The sequence below is a fragment of the Centruroides sculpturatus genome, unplaced genomic scaffold (genome assembly GCF_000671375.1).
Source record: "Centruroides sculpturatus isolate CEXI.00-Female unplaced genomic scaffold, Cexi_2.0 scaffold18, whole genome shotgun sequence".
NCBI lineage: Eukaryota > Metazoa > Arthropoda > Arachnida > Scorpiones > Buthidae > Centruroides > Centruroides sculpturatus.
In genome coordinates, this window is record NW_019384302.1 from 1110668 (window position 1) to 1133618 (window position 22951).

Consider the following 22951-nt stretch of genomic DNA (forward strand, 5'->3'; position numbering starts at 1 on the left):
CAAAATAACTTACTGCCAGTTAAGACTTTGGTATATTTATATATCCACTCGATAAACCTGTTCAATAAATTTGATTTTTCTTTTGTTTTTTTTTATAAATAATCTGGGCATTTCTATATTTTTAACAACATATCAACAATGCAGCCCATAGGTTTATCCTTAACAAACAAAATTCTAATGTAGATAAAAATTTTCCCAGTAGTGTTGTTTGTTTGTTTGTTTTTCCCCCTTTTATAACCTTTGAATCCACAGTAAAGCCGTTGTGGACAGAACGACTCCGATGGATGAAAATTGATTGACCAAAGCACTGTTGTTGTCACTAATTGTTGGAGAATTTGTTTTTTTTGTTCTTGCCACGATCTCCGCCGAATATTCTCCGTATCCCACTGCATTCTTAGCTGCTACGCGCACTACGTAATCCGCATCGTGGACCAGGTTCTTCAGTATGTGTCGATGACCTGTTTTTTTTATAAAAAATAATAATCTTATTTATTCTTATAGAAGAAGAAGGCACGAAAACACCCGTTTTATTCGGCTTAAAAGGTCTTAATTTACCGAAACTTTTCGTAGGACGTTTCAAAATTGATGTGTACTAACCTATATCGAATTCTTTGCTGTGAGCATCACTCCAGTTATCTGTTGATAATTTATATTCTACTTTGTAACCAATTACTTCTAATAAAGAGCTTTCGGCTGGAGGTGATATGTCAACCATTAATGTTCCAGCTTCTTCGCTAACGACCGAGAACACCGGAGCTACCGGAGTGTCTTGAAATAAAAAACAATATTTCGTTATTTCGGGGTGGATGAAGAACACCGAAAGAAGTATAAAGATATAGTGTATAAATACCTCCTTCTTTAAGGACGATGGTTTTTTCGACAGTTTTTATAACGTTGCTGGCTTGACAAGTGTAATTACCGAATAGAGATTCGTTATGGACATTGATCTGAAAACCATTTAATTCTTCTCGATTAAACAAATTCGAATTCTTGGCATGAATTTAGTAAAAAAAATTCCGACTCACCTGAAGAATCGTTTTGTTCACTTCGTCGTATTTTACGAACACGTGATTAGTGTGAACGGTCTCGTTGTTCCTCTTCCAAACAAATGTAGGCGTGGGTTCTCCTTGTGCTTCACAACTGAGATTGACCATATGTCCCACACTACTGTACGCATCTTCCGGATACCTTTCCACCCATTCCGGAGCATCTGAAATTTTTAACTTATTTAATAACCACTGCGAAGGGATGGGATCGATGACGTCGACTTATACTCACGTTGGATGTGTACGGTGATATTCTTAGACTTGATCTGAGATTTTCCCGAAGTAATCAAAAACGCTCCGCAAGTGTAATTTCCGGCATCGGATCGTTTGACGTCATAAATCGTCAGTTGACCTCCGTTGACGTGATATTTCGAATCTGTAAAATGTAAATTCCAGGTGTAATATACTTTACACAACAATAGATACAGTCAAAGAATTTTGACGGGTATTCTTCCTTTCGAAACAACATTACGGGATACTCGTAATTCGTACATACTCAGGATGCGAATATTTTGTTGTAATAACCATTATACTCTGTTTTATTATATAGTATATGGGGTATAAGAAGTTAATCGAGTATAATATCCACGCATTTTATATGTAACATGAATATTTTCGTGACTGCAGCAGACGGAAAAGGTAGAAGCAGATTTTCTTTTCGTGTCGATGGGAGGATATCATTACCGATTCTTTAGCATTCACGACACCTAAAACCGCATTAAAGTGTGTGTATAAAGTACCGTTGGATATAGAAGAATGGGCGCGATGCCAACCAACGACTAAAGCCGAACGGTGTAATTTTGAAATAAGACAAATTATATATTTAAAAATAAAACGAAAACCCACCTTGTTGTAATTGAATTCCTTTGAATTCCCAATTGATGGTAGGTTTAGGATCGCCGTCCACGTTACAAACGACAGTCATATTACTGCCTTCGGGGGCATATTGATGAAGTTCGGTGTTTTCGAAATTTATAGAACCTAAACAAAGGGAGTTAATTTATACGTTAAATTAATGAAGGCTCCATGCAAATTAAATACTTTCGGAGACAAACTTACCGTGGATCACTAAATTAAACGAGACGCTTTGCTCTTCTCCATCTATTACCGCCGAACATTTGTAAGTTCCCGCATCTTCTAGCCTCACGTCTTCTACCATCAGAACGATGCCTTTCAGTGGTCCCGATTCCGATACTTCGCGAGAAGACTCCACGTGAATTCTTGAAAGAAGTTTTCAGTACTTTAACAAATGATAAATATGTTCTAACTACAATCACGTTAATTAACACTTAATTAAATATCGATAACAACGCGGTAAAACCAGAATAAGAATATTTAAGACTCGTGTTTCTACAGTAAATGCCTTTACCCGTATAATTACCGTTATCTACCTATCACTTGTTCCGAAATTTTACCTCCGTGTAACAGAGGAACGGTGTTTCTCGACGTACAGACTTTAAAAAAAAAAAAGCTTGAATTTTCCATACTTTTCTAAACTAAAATCGTCATTAAGTCACGACCCCATTATCTCACCACCCGCTAGATCTTCAACCACCAAAATTGAATAGTATCGATCCCCCTAATAAATAAATCTCCTTGCAAAATTTCAGAAATTATCGATAAAAGAGAAAGGAGTTATTAAACTTCAAAGAGAATAAACAATTTCGTACCCCCACATACCCTTTCCTATAGAAAAAACACCCGAAACTTTTTGCTTTTCTCCACGTTTGAAGATCCCCCGAGTCGAAACAATAGTTTCGGCCGACGTTTTCATCGCGAAAACGTGAACGTCGGACGTTCAGCGCTTTCCTGTAAGCCTAGAAGTTTGACAATGGCGTTTGGAACGTGCTCGACGTTCCAAACGCCATTGTCAAACTTCTAGGCATACAGGAAGGCGGCGCTCTGGAAGGCTTACAGAAAAACGTCAGCCGCAACCTCTGTATTGTTAATTCTTATACCACTCGCCGAAGGGACGAGAAATTCCGATTTATCGAAGGGTATAACGAGTATAACACAGTTCTTACCTCCCGTCATTTTCGGTAATCTGATTATCCTGAGGCCCGAACCAAACTAAACTTTGAATATCACCGTTACCGACCAGACAGGTGACGACGAAATTTTCTTTGGTGAAGTACGTGTGTTCGTCTCCCGCAGGTTTCAACGTCAGATCTGCCGCAACCAAACCTGTTAGAAGAGAGGGAAAAAAAGAGGGTTGTTTGTTAGAAGTAACAAAATGTGCGATCCTCCCCTTCGCGGTTGTTAACCGGACGGACTCGACACCTGTCCACAACGGTTATTGTCCGAATGATGCATGACACGGCCAGGAAACAAACACAGAGTTAAATGTACTGTTTATCACGATAAATCAATTCCGAAGAGAACGGGTGTTGAAATCCTCAGGGAAACACTTTCCCATCACCCGTCACTTTCCATTGATATCGAAATTCCCACGTTAACTTTTTTTTTCCCTAACGGAAACCCAATAAGACCGGAAGTTGTCTACGCTATCTAGTTACGCCATCTGGTGTGAAATTATTCGAGCCGTTAAAAAAAAATACACTTAAAAGTTACAGTGTTACGCGGTGAAGCTTAACTACTCGTTAATTAACTCTTATTTATCGTTAAAAAAATATTTAAATAGCAAAATAATCAAGATATTTTATTATAATACAATATAATCTTTAACTTTGTTACAGTATTTATAAAGTAAATCATTAATATTTGTAACGAAATATCGATACTCTCCAACCTTTAAGTTACTGTCGAGTATTTTAATAATAGACGTAGATCGCGGACTACCGGTTGAAAAACTGAGGGGGAGGAGATTGGTAAATTTTTCTCACTCGACGGATATAGAATTTAAACAAGGAGGAGAGAAAGCCAACGATAACATTCGATAATTTACAGTCGACGAAACGAGATAAATATAAATTAACAGGAGAGGGGGGGTGTGGGTTAAATGGAGGTGTTATTATTTATCGAATAAACGGGAAGAAAACGAGAAACATTTTGTGTATCATTTAGCATTAAACAACCGAAAAGTGGACGTTATAAACGAATTACTCGTTCTGGCATTTATAATATAATTTAATTTTGTAATTTATTTAATGATTCTTAAATATATTAAAAGATAATCATAATTAACTTTATTATAAAATCGATTATATACTATCAAATAGATAATTATCTATTATTTGAAGTCGGAAATTACGTTCTGGCGCATTAAATCGAGCTAAAAAACAAGAGAAAAACCGTGTTCGGTCGAGAAGAAAGTACAGAAAAACATCTCCTTTCGAATTACCTTAGTAGCAAATATAAATTACTGCATCAATTTTAATGCGCTCTTTTACTTTAGATTAAAAATTAAAAAAAAAATCCAATGGGTAAACACAAAAAAAAACACCCCTCACGTATAACTCATATACAGTATACTTCTTCTAATAAATCCTCCATTCTCTTCCACACTTGCGTGGTATTAATTAAACAGTGTAAACATATAAAACAACTTACAATCGTGTTTTTTTTTTTTTATTTGTTTACGTCCTCTAAACTGTTATAAAATTCTCTACAGTGGAGTGGAAAATGTCATAGAAAATAGAGAACAAATTAGTGTTTTTTTTTTGTATGTAAATTTAGATTTCTATAACAAAATTTGGGGTTATTTACACCTCGTCGAATATATATACAGTAGAGCGTCGATTTTCCGAATCAATTGGGGACTGGGGTTGTTCGTATAACTGATATTTCGGATAACCGATTTATGTACGAAAAAATAGTTTAACGTATCAGATGTTAAAATTTTTCTCCGTTGCGTGTCGCTTCGCGTTGAATTTTCGTCAATGTTAAGCCTAACAAAGACTATTGTATCGTTAAAAATTATTTTTTTATTTTGTACAAACAAAATAAATATATTGAAAAATATAAAAACAATAAAAAATTATACTTCAGTTGTTAATTTAGTATCAAAAACGTAAAATATTTCAGTAGCCAAAGATTGAAGGGCCACAGCACTGGCGAAAATTTAAATTTGCCGACTGGAATTCTTTCGGATAATTGACGTTTCGGATGATTGACTTTCGGAAAATCGATGCTCTACTGTATTACCATTCAAAATCTTGGCTTTTAAAGACAATGAAAAGTCAAATCTCTCTCTCGTGAAACTGTCCGGAAACGATTAATCCTTTTGTCTAAATAGTCTCATTTAGAAGGAATTATGAATGACAAGACGATAAATAAGTTTAAGAGATTAAAATGAAATATCAAATTCGACTCATTGAACCTATAGATTTCGATATTGTTGAGTGTTTATTTGAGGAATAAACGTATCATTTAACTAAGAATTGTTGTCTTATTTCTACAACAGTTAATATAGAAGGGAATTTGGTAGAGGAAAGTATACTTTTTTTTTCCACCCTCCGCTATTAACACAACTTGATGTTGACATTCGATTCAATAAATTCGGGAGTTCTTCCCGTGTAATTATACGCGATCTTTTGCTAGTACTACCCACGAGTTGCTGGGAAAAGCCGCGAGTCTCATCAGTAATTGCAGAGGTACGTCGTCGTAACTGTTAATAATTAACAGACGTCATCATTAATAACGTAGAAGCGTGATTGTCGAAGCACTACTTTAGTAATGGTCTCTGGTCCCTCTACGATAATAGCCGCCGGTTCTCTCCGTAAATGTTGGTGGTTCTCTTTTTTTTTATTATTGTTATTATTACTGCCGTGTTCATTCGATTAATCGCTCTTTTAGAAACTCGTATGGAACCGTTTGGAGTGGAGCCAGTGATTAACGGCCATTAGTAACTATAGAGTTTGGAGGAGAAGAAGAAGAAGAAGAAGAAGAACTTCCGATATATCGATACGAAGGGGGGGAAGGACGAGATATAAACGGAGCAAAAACTACAGAAAACGGAAGGATCGTGTCTTGTTTGGCCGGCGGTAAACCCAAGAAGGAAGTGACGTTTGAGGAAACGATGCTAATTAAAAGCATCCTCCCGACTAAAATCGTTTTACCAGTGGATAAATGGGGAATTTCGGCACCGATGTGGAAGTTAACCAACGGGGTGGGATACGGAATCTGGTTTTAACACGCGTAATCTCGCCGGATTTAATTACGTCAGTGGTGAATCGATACTGAGGCATAAGCTGTGGAGGGTATATAAAAAAAAAAAAAAAAAGAGGACGAACGGTCGTGTTCTCCATTATACGGACATCGATTTTAACCTAAGGGGTTAATAGTATTTGCGAGTTAACCATTACGAAAGACATTAAAGTCGTTGTAAAATGCTATCGGCTTCGTTCTTTAATTATCGACGAGCTTTACTACTTTCGTCATTCGGGACGACACCGGAGTATCGAACTATCAATATATATATAAATAAATATTTTACAATCGAGCGAGATGTTTCGTCTCGAGAGCGGATCAATGAAGAAAATACGCCCGAAGCAAACTCAAAGGGGAGGGGGGGAGAGGGATATCGGTCTTCCCACTGCAGTAAGCCTCGGGAGCTAAACATGGCGGAGTGAGTCAAAGAAGTGACGCCGGTTCCCAACGTATAAATAAAACCGCATTCGAGTTGTGGTAAATGCTGGAATCGATGATAAAAAGGGAGAAAGACGATCATTTGCCAGACGTAAGAATGCGTTTTGCTAAAACAATCGCGCTATGCCAAAATAATAACATTTATCGAAACGACTGCCAACCGTAACAAGGTTCTTATTACGTCATTTTTAAAGTGGAGCCCATCTGGTGCCGAACGGAGCGTGTCTGGAAGAGAATATCGCGCTTGTATAATCGATACCGCGAATCCAAACAGTTCATGCATCAAACATATTCTCCTGCAAGTATGGCATCCGGCAACACGCTCGATCCCTTTCGGACTCTTAATGGCGAATTAAAGCCAACTCTTCTAAGTTAATTATATTTAACAATTAACGGAGTACACGGGGTAGTGCTTTAGCAACGTAAAACTACCGGTCGGATTTCCCCTCCCCCCACTGAAATTCAGGGAGAAGGAAGATCCAAGAGGACCAAAGAGCGGAACGGTGGTAACTAGGGAAATGCAAATATCTCCGACTACTGGGGGTAAAAAAAAAACATTCAACTGTTGGAAGGGCGCATCGATTGCCCACGTGACTACTTACTTTGTCACGAAATCACGTGATAAAATAAATGGTCGACTGGCCTTTTCGGCACTCTGGAAAGAAAGTAGCGACGATAAATCTAGACTTAGTCGGTAGTCCGCAGAGCCCGGAAGGTGGATGCGAAATTCATAAAAGAGACTTTGTCCTCGGGGAGGGAGGATTCGGGGCGTTAATGCGGAGAGAGAGTATCTGGGGGGCCGCACAATTTGGATTTCTGTTCGGTGTGCGGACACACGTCTCGCTATCTTAAGGCAGAGGAAGCAGTCGGCCGTGCTTTCGGGCGGAAATCGGTCCACATCACCGGCGGAAATCGGTATACACGGCCGGCGGTAACTCTAAGACGGAAGTAAATCCGTGCTGCCGTTGCGGAAATGTGAACACCAATACCACTCGTTGCGAGAAAGGATCGAGAAGAGCAAAGCACCTTCCAGGCACCAGACTTCCTCTAGTAATTATTGAAGACTTTGCTTCAACTCGGCTTTCTGGCCAATTAATTGAGGATTAAATCTTTCAAAAGACGGTCATAAAAAATGAAAGTGTAACTTTTTCCTCTTCCTATATCCATTTGGCTAATTATTATTTTGGACTTTTCTAAGGATCCAAAGAAAAAAAATAAAATAAAATAAGAGACGACATACACGGGCCTCTGTTTAACGAACCTTCCTTATTTACTTTAAGTTGAAAACATTTTCTTCCCCATAAAATACTTTCTTAACTTCGAACGTCTTTCGTCAATTTTCTCCCATTGTTTATGTAAATTAATGTGAATATTTCTGTAAATTGTAATGCTAAAGTGTCTAGAAATTGCAGGAAGAAACCGTGTTACGTACGGGAAATGTTTTTCCATAGGCGACACGTGCCCAACCCAGAATTATGCAAAATGATTATTTAACACTTCTATTAGCAGGGTGGGAGAGGGGAATGCGTGGCAGTTTCGCTCGGTTTGCTGCGAACTTAGACGTGGCCAAGTGATCCGAAGCGAACGGAAAGGGTCGTGACGCCGGCGCTTTGAAGCGCGGCGGAACGTATACGTAAAGAAAAATGACATTTTACAAAGGATAAAGGCGGATGGGAATTGCTAATTTATATTGGCTATTTAGGTATTTAGATCGGAGTTATTAGCCTTATCTAAAACAGATTTCTTCTAATTAGGAGAAAGCGATGATGGAAGCTCTCCCCGTAATGCGTTATTATTACTCGATGCATCCGCGGAAGTGCAGTTAACGATCTAGAATGAGATAGCGCATTACTCCACATTTTAATGTCTCCCCCTCAAATAGGAAAAAAAGAAAAAAAAGATTCATTCTCGGATCTGCCTTTTTCTCCAGATTATTTCTGCTAAATCAATTAGCGGAACGTTAATGTCTCCATTTTAATCCTTCTCGGGATTTTTCTCCTCTTAATGTCTTCTCTTGGATTTTTAGGTTTTCCGGGCATCTCGTAACTCCTTCTAGGATTTATCTTTCTACAGAGGTTTTAATTCCTTTCATCAAATTAGAGACATAAAAAAAAATGTCACCGCTTACTCTTCCGTCCGAGTGAAGTTATTGTTTAACCTTGCTACTCGAATGCCGCTCGCTTTATAGTATAAATTTATCTATAAAAGCGACGTATTATTATTTTTTTTTATTTCATTGCAATAAATCCTTTAATCGATAGGCAATAACCGAAAAATCCTCCATGGTTCTAATCTTTATCTAGTGCCAGATGTGTCTGGAGGCACCCAAACTGGATTAATTCCAACTAATCGCGCTGCAGCTATCGTTAAGAGCTTGTTCTATCTTTGCACCAGAAAAAAAAAAATCGACAAAATCCTAATTGAGACATCAAAAGATCTCCACTTCCCGAAACCTTTAATTGTTCCCCGTTTGTTGTTTGACCACAGGGGAGGAATTTCGCGTGACCGGTATCGTTACAGTCATTAAAATTTCGGCATCTCTTTACTCGTCTCCTTCGAACACTTTATTCTTAGTTAAAAGAGATTTTTAACTCTTAGCCCAACTACTTTTATAGATCCTTGACAAAATGCGACAGTTTTTATTTTAGTACTTCAAGAAGAAGTATTACGCGACTTATCCGGTGCCGAAACATTGATATTTCGCGTAGTTTTTGACACCTTAATTGATAGCTGGAAGCAATAAATAATGCGCCATATTTTTTATTTCTTCGTGCGAAATGCATAATAACAATCGTGTTTCGAGGTGTATTTACTCGCAAGTGCGGGAAGTAATGCCCAATACATCAAAACACATCGTAAGCTACCGAGAACGTTTGGGCAGATGTTTCCAGGCGATCCATCTTAGTCAAATCTATTTACCCATTCAGAAACGTCGGTTAAACAAAGCCGATAGAGAATCTGGACTCGTGCTGTTCGATTCGGCAAATGTTACGAAGCGAATCGTCGCAGATTTAAAATTACACACTAGAAAGTGATAAACTTATAAAATTAGTGATCCAAAGAGAGAACCATAAAGGAAAGTCGGTGCTTTAAGATGCTTTCTTTTATTATTTTCTAACTTATAAAGGAAGATGCAAACCGTATCCGTAGTGGATTATAAAACTTCTCAAAATGGAAAAGCTTATTATATTTCTGTTTGAAGTAGGAGAAAAATATGGATTTTTCTTGTACTTCTATATAAATTCCTAGCGTGCGCGCGACTTTTCGACTGGCAATAATAGTAGTGGGCGTCGAATGGCTCACAGAAGAGACGGAGCCTCAAAATGCTCTTCGGATAGACGGACGTGTATAACGCTAATTGCGACCAGCGGGCGCCTTCGTGGTGCCCATTCGACGCCAAACCGTGGTAGTAAATAAAAACACCGTTCAATCGTTTTAATGTGTTTCTGACGGCAGAAGTCCTTCCGAGCGGTTGTTGTTTTGTCGTGTCACCTCATCAATCTGACGCGACCTTTAAGCAACAAACTCTTACACGGGCCAATCCATTAGATGTCCTCCAAGGCTTCTTATCTAGTCGTACCGCTTTCGTTTCCTTTCACACGTATCCGAATGCCGACGTTGACAACATACCAAAATTGATAACTCCTTCAAGACCAACTCTCGCGAGTTTACTGTCTTTTACAGTTATCGACTTCCACCACTTCCTTCCGTAGTTAAAAACATTTTAATTCGAATCTTTTACGAATAAGTACACGAGAAATTCGCCAAATAATCGTAAAAACTGTATTATATTCCTAGTATTTTTATTCACCACAGGGCTCGTTATCAAATGTTCTTTAAATTCGATCTGGAACCCTCCGGTGAGAGAAGATTATAAATAATTCAAACTTAGGAGTGAGTAAATTAATCATCATCATCTTTCTTGACAAATTTTATTAAATTTTATCAATCTAGCATCTAAAATTTGAATCAGTTTTTTTCAATCGATACTTCAGGAATTAACACTAAACGATCCCGTTTAAAAGTTTTATAAGGTAATGGTCGAGTGAAGAATGATAAGGGATTATATACTAGATCATCTTGAAGTTTGGCAAAGGATAAGGATCCAGTAAGTGAAGGTAAGAGAGGGTTTAGAAATGTGTAGGTTACCAGACATTTTTATATTACATTGACCGCTTGTTTAGCTTTTCCCTAAGGGAACCACGGGAGAGAAAAAGTCTAGAATGAAATCTGGGCACGAAATAGGATTTCTGATGATGAGTGACAAGTCGCAAATGGTACGGTCCCTCCGGACGAAGGGAAACGTTCCTCCATCTTGGATCGAATTACAATACCAAAGACAAAATTAGAAGGCTAAAAAATGCGGCACGGAAAATTTCGGGCATGTTATCGAGGAGGAGGACGAGGAGGGAAACGGCGGTTTACAATGCAGAAAAGAAAAACTGTTTCGTTAGAAGTAGGCGTAAAAAAAAAACGAAAGAGCGAAAACACCTAAGGTGGTCTGGTAATGAAGGTTTCTTTGGGTGGAAGCCGCACGCCAGAAAAAAGGGAAGCTTGTCGACTATAATTGACGATGTATGAAATAAATAAAAAAAAAGAACGGTTGCCATGGTTACAACCGCCTGTGGTGGGTTGGAGGTGGTAATACTTAAGGATCCGACAGCCCAAATTGATCTTAGCGTGAGTGGCATACTTCTCCTTTCTATTAAATCGATAAAATTATCCGATTTTAAATTCTGCCTTTCTCTTCGTGGACCGAGTGTTCTGATTAACAGCGACCACCCGGCAACAACGTCGAGGAAAGGTCGAGGTTCGACCCCTAAAAGCTCATTCTAATGGCAGAAACTTATGTCGCCCATTAAATTTGGCTAGCAAAAGAATGTGTCAAAATCAGGTTTTGTTCTATAACTCTTCCCTTTTAGCCTTTAACGACAGGTTAAAGTTACGAGTTTGACCACCCGCCGACTGACCGTGTTAGTAGTTCAGCCAATAGTAGAAGGCGAATATTATGCCAACGAAAAACAAGGAATAATAAAGAAGCCGAAGGGATAAGAAGAAGAAGACGTTAAAAATGGCAGGAAAGAAAATAAACACATAAAGATAATCCCCGGCCAAGTAAAAGTAGAAAAATCAAAGAGGATTTTTCCGCAGGCAGATTAATAACCGAGAGTTCTTTATCGAGACATTAGTCGGTGATGGCAATCCCCGTAAAAATATGGATGCAACAAATGCGGTGATGGATAGATACATCGGGGCGAATAATTGGTGCAGTAGAGCGCCGACTTCTAATAAGAAAATGAAAAGTCAATACGCAATTTGTCACGTCCGGGCAGAATTCCAAATAGTTTGAAGCTAAAATCCGATCGTCTCTTCGCCCTCCCCCCCGGACGTAATAATATTTTTAATTGGACCAACCGCGCTTCACAATTACTCCAGCTTTCCGGCCAAACAACTCTCTTTCGTTAACGTGCAAAGGATTTCAAATAAAAATAACAAGAGTATCGAGTAGTTCGTCATCGGTGCCGGTCCACTCGCTTTGAAGATAATGCCACTTCCATTAGACTTACTTAATTCAGTTAAGATTGGAACGTTCTCCTTTCACCAATAACAAACTTCGTTTTTTTTTACTGGAATAAAATCTCTCTAATCAAACTCTCTTCTTCTTCCGAAACGTCTTTATTACAAGAAGAAAATGCTTAATGATCTACAACGCTTTACACGTCTACACAAATTGTCAGTAGAGGGCGTCGTCCAGTTTAAACACAAGGTCATTGTTCCGCCATTTTTCTTCCATTTCGTGTACTATTACGTAAATGCGCGTGGTCTATACCATAATGCCAAGCGAGAATTTTAAATTTTAAAAAGTATTTTAACGGTTTTTTTTTTCAAATATAAAAGTTTAATAAATAAAAATCATTTCGGCTCTTTTATTTACCGTAATTCTTATAATAATATTAATTAATCGTATTATATATTTAAAAAAATTACGTAGGAAAATTCATTAAATATCTAAGTTAAATAAATTAAATATTTAGAAACAAGTACAGTAGAAACAATTGAAATTTCTACATTCTTAACTCTCGATTTGTATCAGTAAAAAGAGATTACCATTCTTTTTATTCTCTCTCTCTCTCGTTTTAAAAGATAATTTTATTTAATTAGGTAAATAGTCGAATGTTTAAATTAATTTTCCAATGAATAAAAATGTTTTAAAAATTAAATATTACTTCTATTAGAAATTTTTCTAACATTTTTATAAATTCAATTTGTCTCACTTTTGTTTGTTTAGTAAATGGAATAATAAAATAATTTTAAATACAATACAATAAAAGACGGCATTTGTTATTAATAGCTAACAATTTTCTGTTTTTTTTTTCCCTTTGATAATCGATAACAACAGATGTAAAAACAATTAAGAAAATTGTGATTGCTGTTATATTATTGTATTACTCCAATAAAGACTAAAAAAAAACACAATAAATTAAGAATCGATGAATGATTTTCTTGGTTCGTTAATAAGTTACGAATTACGCGAAAGAATTAATCAAATTTTCTTTAATGGAGGGTGCCCGCCAGTGGCCAAGAGTTCTTCCTACCCCGAACAATGGGAGTTGGGTCGGCTCCTCCCTCAAACGGGCCAAGTAGAGTGGAGTTTTCCGGGTTTTCTCCACGTCTGTAACGCCTAAATAGGGGGTAATTTCTCTTAAAAACACTTCCCAGAAGGTAGATCGCCCAAGTATTATTGCATTGCCATAAGTTAACAAACATATTGCAATGGAGAGTTAGAAAATATAAGCATCCGACATTATGATAAAACAGTATATACTGTGACACGTGCGACGTAGAGCAAGATAAATAGAAAATATAAATCTTCATTCTAAATTCGCGTTTTATACCAATATAGTGTTTCGAAACGACCGCCATTTTGTTCCCTGGAAACATAAATTATTACGAATACATTCAACCCCCCTATAACACTTGATTATTCTGTTTTATATGAATTTTGTGTTGTACGAGTCACTTAGGTTTTACAAATATGTGTGCAGGGCTGTGAACAGCTCACGTATTTGTAAAATCTAAGTGACTCGTACAACATGGAATTCATATAAAACGGAATAATCAACAGTGTTATAGGGGGGTTGACTGTTATATATACGTGAAAACTGTATTCTAATCCCAGAAACTCGAGGAAACACAGGAAAAAATCATATCAAATAAATGGAAATATTAAAGAATTTTTCAAAAAAAAAAAAGCATGAGAGTTATATAATAGTAAAGAAAGGGAGAGAAGAGAGAATACAAAACATTAAAATAATAAATTACTTTTAATGCGATAAATAAAAATGTTTCCACACGCTACCGATTTTTCAGTGGAGTAAAGATAAAAGTCAAAATAGACCATTATTTAAATGAATATTTTTAAAAATATTCACCATTTTATTAATATTAATTACAGTTAAAAAGTCAATAAACATTTGTCTATCTTTTCGATGCTAGCGAATTGTAATGTCTAATTACATAAAGAAGAAGAGGAACATTCGATAAATTTTCTAATATCTATTGTTATTTAATAATATTTAGAATTTGTAATAAATATTAATTACGGGCTATTTTCATTTCCCTTATCTTTTAATTGTATTATATATTACAATACGGATGAATACGTGTATTTATTACCGTAAGAATCCGTTCAGCCGTTATAATTCGATATAATAAACACTAATATTGATACTCTTATGATGAGTGTCCGGTTGAAACTTTAAGTTACAATTTCGATCTGGACTGTGTTATTCGGCATTAGCATTCGTTACGCTTCTTTAACAACAAAAGGATTATTCGAGGATTTGTTACGATGTTATTAATTTTACGAATTGGTATTCGTCCGTGCAATATTTAACTTAAGAATGGACATTTCTATATAAGTTTAACATTACGCTGGAACTTGAAAGACACTGAAAGGCCTTCCATCTTGATTCCATTGTCTTGGAAGACACTAGATGCAAGATGGCAGATGATTCGGTACGAATCCTAACCTGTTATTTCGGTAACCTCCATGATTTTTCTCGAAAGTTAACATTATTTTTGAATTTTTCATCTTTTAATCTTTTTGGGAAAGTTATAGTAAGGCATTCTGATGAGATTAAAAGTTTTTTTTTTTTCTCCCCCGACATCTCTTTGATGTAGAGTGAAGAAAAGAAAATGGCGAAGAGAGAGAGAGAGAGAGAGAAGGATCAGTTAAGAAAACGAAGAAAGTAGATCGTTAGAGAAAAGCGAGGACGTCGACATTACGAGAATGACAAAACGCCAGGTAAAAAAGTAACACTCCAGGATGAGATTTCAATCGTCTTTTTTTATAACGGACCTCATCAAGACTATGTTTTTGGGGAGATGACGCATGAAAATGGTCGCGGAAATAGCAATAAATAATATAACACTTTTCTTTCGACGCAATAAAAAGAGTGCGGAGTGACGAGAACAATTTCTTCCTTTGTTTTGAAGCGAAAAATTTATCATAAATTTTAAACGCCTGCGCCGACTCGTCTCCTGTTTTTATTTTATTTTTCTTTATTTTGCAGAAGAGACGTCGACGCAATTCCCCTCACGCAAATGAATAAGTAACGTATTTGCACGGTTATCAAAGTTATTTCCATTTCGGAAATTTATCGGACGATTTGGAAAATGGCGACCGTCATTGTAGATAATGGACACGGGCGAAAACTTTCTTTTACGCGACGTCACACGAAACCGAGCGGAAGTGGAATCGAGAGGACTTTTAATCCCGGGAGGAAGAGACGGCCGGAGGTAAAACACACTTTAGGAGGAGCTCGAGGTGTGACGTCGGCGGTGCCGCCGTAAAAGGGCGCGCCAAATTTCCGAATTCTCGTGGCAGCTGGCGGAGAAGGATGAAAGGAAGGCATTGAAAGACCATCCCGGGTGGGAGAATGCCGAATAATGGCGGGCGAGTGCAGTAAAATTCGACGAATCGTGAAGAATTTAAATAGGGAAAGAAGGAAAGAAATTCCCGCCATTGATCGGGGTGTCCATATTGGTAAAGTGACAAATAACCGGCTCCGAATTCCAATAACCATAAGGAACCGCAAGAATGACATTGGCCCGTGTCCAATACTCGATAGCGAAGTCGGTCTTAAGCCGCTCTGTTGCGCCAGCTGCCTCCTCACGCTCCATTAGCTCGGCCGTGTATGCGGTGCGTTTGTCGAACACTCCACGTCTGGACACTTCATAAATCGCCTCGCTTGCGGCATTCGCACGCTTTCTTAATTAACACGCCTGGACACTCCACCATCGCTTCCGCCCGGCTCAAAACACCTATTTTTTAAAAGAATTACGTCAATTTCACATCGCCTAATTTCCTTCTGGCCCTAGAGTAAGCCTTAACAATACTGGCATTAATCCGAATAGTCACTTTTTCTATAGATTAAAATCCTCAGGAAGAGCGACGAAAACAAGAATCGCACAGATAATTAAAAGAGGAGTGTGGATTCTCGTGAGAACAGATAGTTAAATTTCGAAAGAAAAATAGGAAATTGTCACGAACCACAAAATTCTTATAAAATATTCCGGCAAAATGTTGCCGACGTATTTTGCGTCGATCTGTTCGCCGTTGTTGCCAACTTTGGTCTTTTTTTTTTTTTTTTCTTTGGCCTGGGGTTAAAAAAAGTCTCCTTAAGAAACGGAACAAAAGAGAGGTATTTCGGGAGAGTGGCACCCTCAATCGATATTTCTTCTTAAATTGAAAGCGTAAAAATTTCAAAAGGTCAAAATGATGATGAGGTTAATGCCGAGCCTTGTGTCGACTGCAACCAATTTGTCACGAGCTTTTGCAGAACACAACCCTGGTCTTATCGTTCCCTCGGGTTTCATACAAGTTGTCTAAAGAAGATGAAGCGATCAATGCCTTGTCATTGAAGAATTCCTTCATTCCACATATCAGATCTTCTTTCTGAATATTTTTCTCCTCTTTGCGAATAAACTAATCAATACGATGCTCTCTGGAAAGCCGAAAGCTATAGTTTCGGCTAACCGAATCAATCCGGATAATCGGTTACGCCAACACCGAAATTCATTGCCAAAAGCAAATAATTTATAGAAAAAAAAACACTAGCAAAGGATGGAAACAAAATTCGTCGAGACAAAGAAGCTGATGAATCCGTTAATCCTTAAGTACCATTGAATAATTTAAGAGAGTAAGAAAAGAGGACGAAGAATTAGATCGAAGACGGCATAGTGTAAGATGATCACATAATCCTAAGCTACGATACTGTTCGATGACGGACAAGTTTTCAGAGTTAACCTTTCCCATTCCGGCACCGCATACAATCGAATAGCTACGTGTTCGTCGAGACGACGACAGATTTCGTGGCATTACTACGTCATACATACTCCCACCCATCGTGCCACCTGGACTGAGGTGGAACAACAATCTAGAAGACGAATGGCTGGGTGCCTGACAGCTGTACTTGGCACAGAGCCACCCCTCGTGTATATCGATCTCGGATAAGTTCCTTCCACATACATAGACACACACACACACACACACACACACACACTGCTGCCGAACGTGTAACGTGTAACATCTGATACACTACATGCATGCTTTATTGTTAAGCTACCCTTTGTAAATCCATACGGCGCATTAAATGCAAATATGTAACCGCATTGTGATTTTTACTGAAATGACATAAATTGAGACAACATTTTCTTAATCGTTCGAGTGGAAAACGTTCCTTTTTTTTCTTCTACATTCGCCTTTTGCTTATTCTAACAATTGCAGTTGCCGCAATGCTGGTGCTTATTCCGTAAAGGAAAAATGCTTCTTCCGGACAACACCGAGTCAAAAAAAGTGGATTTTCTCTCCAGTTGAACACTTTTTTTATTTATTTATTTATGAAAGCTCCAGATTTACTTTTGTAAAATGTATGGCATTAAAAAGAAACACAAGATCTTGCAAAGTTTATATGTTATGATGAATTAACTCTAGCATTTCTTCTATTTTTCATCTATACTTTAGGGAAACTCTACGAAATACGAATTAAAAATGGAAAAGGATTGAATGAATCTTTATTTTTCTAAATAAAAAAATAAAGTTTTGGAATGTAAAAGAAATCCTTAAACATATAAGCAAATTAAAGAAAAATATTAGGGAAATTCCTATATAACACTATACAGATTTCATACAAATTCTACAGGAATAAGAAGAAATTTCTCGAGAAGAATTTCTCTATCTCTAAAAATAAATAATCCGTCTTACGATAATATAAAAATTTTAAAGAAAAATATCAAAAAATAACCAATAACGGAATTTTGCATAACCTTAAGATGGATTATTATTTTTATATAAGAAACCGCCACATCTTTTCTCAGAAATTAAAGGAAGAAGAAGAAGAAGAAGAAGAAGAAAAGATTTCAAGTATATTTCGAGATTGAAAATACTACTTTTGAATAAAAAAAAAAATAAAAAAAAAATAGAAAGAAATATTAATTTTCTCTAGAGAAAGACAAGAGCAGAGAGATTTACTAGGGGAAAACGCAAGAGAAAACATTATTACAAACGAAAGGGGATTAAAGACGTCTTACGGATCATCACGAGAAGCAAAGCCTTCGTACTTAATAAATTTTGACAAATTTGAAGATGTTTGTAGCCGTGGATTTGGTCTGGGAAAAGTAGTTTTTTTCTTTTTCCTCTCTCTCTCTCTCTCTCGATGTTTACCGCGATAAAGTGGGATGTTCTGGAAAATTTTTTGGTGAATTACGTCATTTCAAATTTATAAATTGCACAAGTGTTAGTCAGACACCGAGGGAGGAAGAGTGCTCGGAGGAAGGACAATCATTCAGGTGAACGTTACAGCATTTGACACATCGAACTGACCTTTTGCCTTCCTCAGTGATAAATCTCTTTCTAAGCATGTTCCCGACTGACAGCTATTGAAGTACAAAACTGCAACTGTGAGATGTGAGGCATTTACAAATATCCTTAGGATAAACTGTAAAAATATTATTTAAACTTTTATTAAATATTAACTCAACTGCACCCACGTCTCCATTTTTATTAGCTAAACAAAATTTTCCACCAGTGCGACCCACCCCCTCCCCCTTTTTTTAAATAAATTTCTTCCGATCTTTCCTCGAATATTTATGATAAATGGCTTCTTAGCTTCTATTTTCATTAAAATGCGATATATTCCGCTTTAATTTACATCTATTTTCATATCTTTTTAAAATTCCTTTTTTTGGGGGGTGGGGAAAATTTCCCTAGGGATATTTCCCCGCTTTCGATTAGAAAAAAAAATCCCCACAGAGATTTTTATAAATAGTCTCTAAGCTTATTTAGTATTAGTTTTCTCGATTTCTTAACATTTATCTTATTCGAATTTTTTATTTCTTAAAAATTTGTGAAGAAATACTTCTTATTTTGATAGATGAAGTGTTATTAGAAATAAATCGAAGAAAATTTCTCATAAAATCTTTAATAAAATTCGAAATTCCTTAATACTTTAAAGAAGGATTTAAAGGAAATATCCCTAAACGAGTTCATAAAGTATTAATTTTTATAAATTTCCATAAACATGAGCCTCAGCATACATTTTCTTTTTTTAAATCCTATTGTTAGAATAAATATATATCCACCTTCCAGGATTTTTCATAAATCACGAACGAAATTCTGTATTATATATAATTTACATAAATATTAACCCAAACAGAAAGTTTTACGTAAAGATTTTCTTTGTTTTTTATGAGAAAAAATGTAAAAATAACACGTTAATTTCCTTATCTGACTGTAAGAAATAATGGAGAATTTTTACCTATCGGATCCACTAAAGTGGGAGAACATTTATCATGAAAAAAATGTCGGAAAATATCAAGATTTCATCAGAGACAATCGATATATGCCAAAGATAAGATAATGGAGATATTACAGGATACAAATTCCGGAGAAGATGCTCCGGAGATAAAAAAGATGTAGGCAAAAAACCAATGGAGCATCATCGACAGTCGATTCTTAGTTTTAGGCAAAGCAGTAGCTAAGAAGTTAGAGGAGATATATCTCGGTCATTAACACTTTCAGAGAGGTAAAAATATATATCCCTCTTTACTTAATCCCTAAAGAGACCTTTAAGTCGTTAAAGAAACGAAGATAAGTGCCTCGGGGAGAACTTTAAATGAATTTACTACGCTGCGACAAAATATCTTTTTAAGAGAAGATTCAGTTTTCCCAATTATAACGAAAAATTCCCTATTGGAAACGACAAGAGAATCGATTTTATAGGGAATTTTATGTTTCCAAGTAGAAAATTCGATTTTAAGGCATGTAATTTACGATAAGTGGGAGTAATTTCAAAGTATATTTTTGAGAAATTTACTTACTCCAATCGCTATCTACAGTTTTCTAATCATTACGTATATACTTTAATTACATTATTCTCTTTAGTAAACCAGTTTAATTTTCAAAAGATTCTTGTACGAAAGATTCTTAATAAGTTTCTTTTTCTCTTGTTTTGTTTTGTTAGGAATAAATGCAATTAGCTTGATTGTTTCGGATTAATTTCAAATTTGATATTATTCAAGAATTTTTTTCAAACTTTATCCTAATGCTATATTTAATGTAAAAGCATCGAACATTAACATTTATTAATTATACATTAAGCAAAATTTTTAATTCTCACGCAATTGTTATATAGCGTTGTTATCGAACCATTTTCCTCGGTGTGCCATGGGGCTTAAAAAATTCTTTCTTCCGCGCCAAGAATTCAATATTTTGACACGAAATCAGAAATCGATAGATCCTATAGTATCGTGTATCGAATCAAAACATCTTCCCCGTCTTGTATAACTTACAAAATTCTCCAAGCGTACAAAACAAGTAAGACTATGCGGTCTTCCAATGGGTTATTTACGCTAACACATCTTTTTTTCCAACCCTGTTTTTGTTTTGCATATTTTTTTCTAGTGAAGAGTCACGTTGGCCTGTTGCGATAATGGAATTAAATGTAATCTCTCCATCTGTTTTGTAGGCATTCTTCAATTTTTTTTTTTTTTTTGTTGATCTTTTCTTCCTCTCTGACTTGTTTGTTTACTTGTTTGATTTACTCAATTGGTATATACGAAGATTAGAACGTTGTGTTATACTTCATTTACCAAATAAGTAAATTCGATACGTTTGATTTTCTATTTTATACAATGTAAAATTTAGTTTTGTGGGTTATATTTCGTGATTAAATTTTTATTTCTCTTCTAACTTTCAAAAATATTATTTTCTTATTTCGTTCTTCTAACTTGGTTTTTCTTTTCCAAGGTTTTTATATCCGATCTTTGCTGTAGGAATCCTTCGATAAATTTTAAATTATCGCTCCATTTTATTTATTTATTGTAAGTGGCGCATCGAAAATGGTCGAAAATCTGATTATTTTCAATGCTTATTCTTTTAATTCCATCTCTCTCTGCTTTACTGAAAGTCCATGTCTTTTATCGATCTTTTCCTGTTTTCCTGCTCTGTTTTATCCTTTACGTGGCGCCTGGCTTTGCCTTATCTAGCTTTGTCTAACTTGCACTTAATACAATTATTGATAAAATAATTAGCAAGAATAAAATGTTGAATTGAAAATAGGAAGTAATGAACTACCGATGAGGTGAAGACTAGATTATGCAAATGATGCCTTTTTAATTATCAGAGAAAAATGATTTATAATGATTATTATATATATAAAAAAAAATATTACATTAATAAAAAAAGTCAACAGAATATGCCTTTATTTTTTTCTATCGTTAACTTTTAAACTTTTCATGGCTAAGAACATTCGACAATACATTCAAACATACTTTACTCTGTTTACAACAGTTTTTTTCCCTTGTTTCTACTGAAATGATCGTGGTTATTAAATTCTGTACATTAGTGAATATAAAAAAAAACGTTAAAGTTAGTAGAAGAGAGATAATTAAGTAATAAAACTTTCTTTGAACATAAGCTGTACCTATCATTAAAGTAAAATATCAAATAAAATGCATTTTGACGATGATTGGTTGTCGTTTAAAAACGAAGAAAGAAATAGACAGATGTAGGAGTAACTCGACTTTTGAATGAACCAATCGTAGTTAAGAAACTATTTGAATCTTTAAACGCATTAAGATTGACATCTTAATGATAACGAGAAGAACCACCAATGTTTGTAATTAGATTTTTTTTAAATATGCTTAAAGTTTTCGTGATTATACGCGATCGATTTCGTATAACGAGAAGCTTACGCGACGTCGTATTTAAAAACATAAAGAAAAACTTGTTTAATATAACGGAGCACAGTAGTGTTTTTTTTTTTTTTAAATATAGGCCTATATATATATATACATACATGCAGTTATTATTGAGTTTTCGAAATAATTCTATACATTAGAAGAATTCGTAAAGATATTTTCATAGAAAAATTCTATTGTCGGGGACATACTCGTAAAAATTTCATCTTTGCATTTTCCCTATTTACGATTTTCTTTATGACAGAAATAAATTTTTCAAAGAATTTTTATTGTTAAAATAAGAATCGCAGAAGTTTTATTTACAGAAAGGCACGATTCTTCACTAAAAGAAAAAATAAAATAAAATAAAATAAATCATGAACACGTTGAAAAAAAAAGGAGACAATTAGTTCGAATTAAAATGCATAAACTAATTAAAATTTAATAAATAAATAAAGTAGAATTTATTAAAATATAATAAATAAGTGTTCTTTTAAATTAATTATTTAAGAAATAGAGAAGAAGAAAATCTTCAACAAATTATACTTTCAAAGAAGAGTCGTGAAATTTCCCTACTCAGGCAATTAAATATTTGGCATGCAGGTGAGTATTTTCCCTAAGTAATTTGGCTGAGAAAATATTTTTCTGTAAGAACAAAATAATCAAGATAAGTAAATATTGCTGTTTCAAATATAAAACTTAGCTTTTTTTTTTCTTTTAACCTCGAAAACATCTCACAAAATACTATTAATTAACTTCTATTTATTAAATTCAAAAATAAATTAATTTCTGACACTTTAATTTTAGAAAATTTCGCTTTAGTTTCTTCTAACAGCACTTTTTTATCAACAGAAATTATACACGTACAGTACAGTATAAGCTAGAGATCTTGTAGTATATTTCTCTTCAGTATTATATTTATTTATCAGTATAAAAATAATTATCTATAGAATATTATTTGAAAAAATACAAATAAAAACCCATAGGAGATTGTGAATAAAATTGTACAGAAATCCAGTTTCGGCTTTCACGCAAAATTTCCTCGTAAAGAGGAATACAACTGGATAAAAAAAAATTGTCAATAAAAAAAAAAAAAGGAATATTCTTAAATAAGG

At 35.3% G+C, this 22951-nt stretch overlaps 1 protein-coding gene across 1 annotated transcript in view; it reads right to left on the bottom strand.

Moving 5' to 3' along the window:
• Window positions 1-208: 208 nt before the first annotated feature.
• The window catches only part of LOC111615836 (neural cell adhesion molecule 1-like), a 75458-nt gene continuing 52715 nt past the window's right edge, over window positions 209-22951 (bottom strand). The window contains exons 2-9 of the mRNA XM_023357300.1: window positions 3071-3230; window positions 2106-2266; window positions 1893-2027; window positions 1279-1422; window positions 1026-1210; window positions 851-947; window positions 598-768; window positions 209-458 (exon numbers count right to left, since the gene is read on the bottom strand). Coding sequence (XP_023213068.1) covers window positions 232-458; window positions 598-768; window positions 851-947; window positions 1026-1210; window positions 1279-1422; window positions 1893-2027; window positions 2106-2266; window positions 3071-3230 — 1280 coding nt within the window. The 3' untranslated portion in view covers window positions 209-231. The remainder of the gene's footprint in view (window positions 459-597; window positions 769-850; window positions 948-1025; window positions 1211-1278; window positions 1423-1892; window positions 2028-2105; window positions 2267-3070; window positions 3231-22951) is intronic.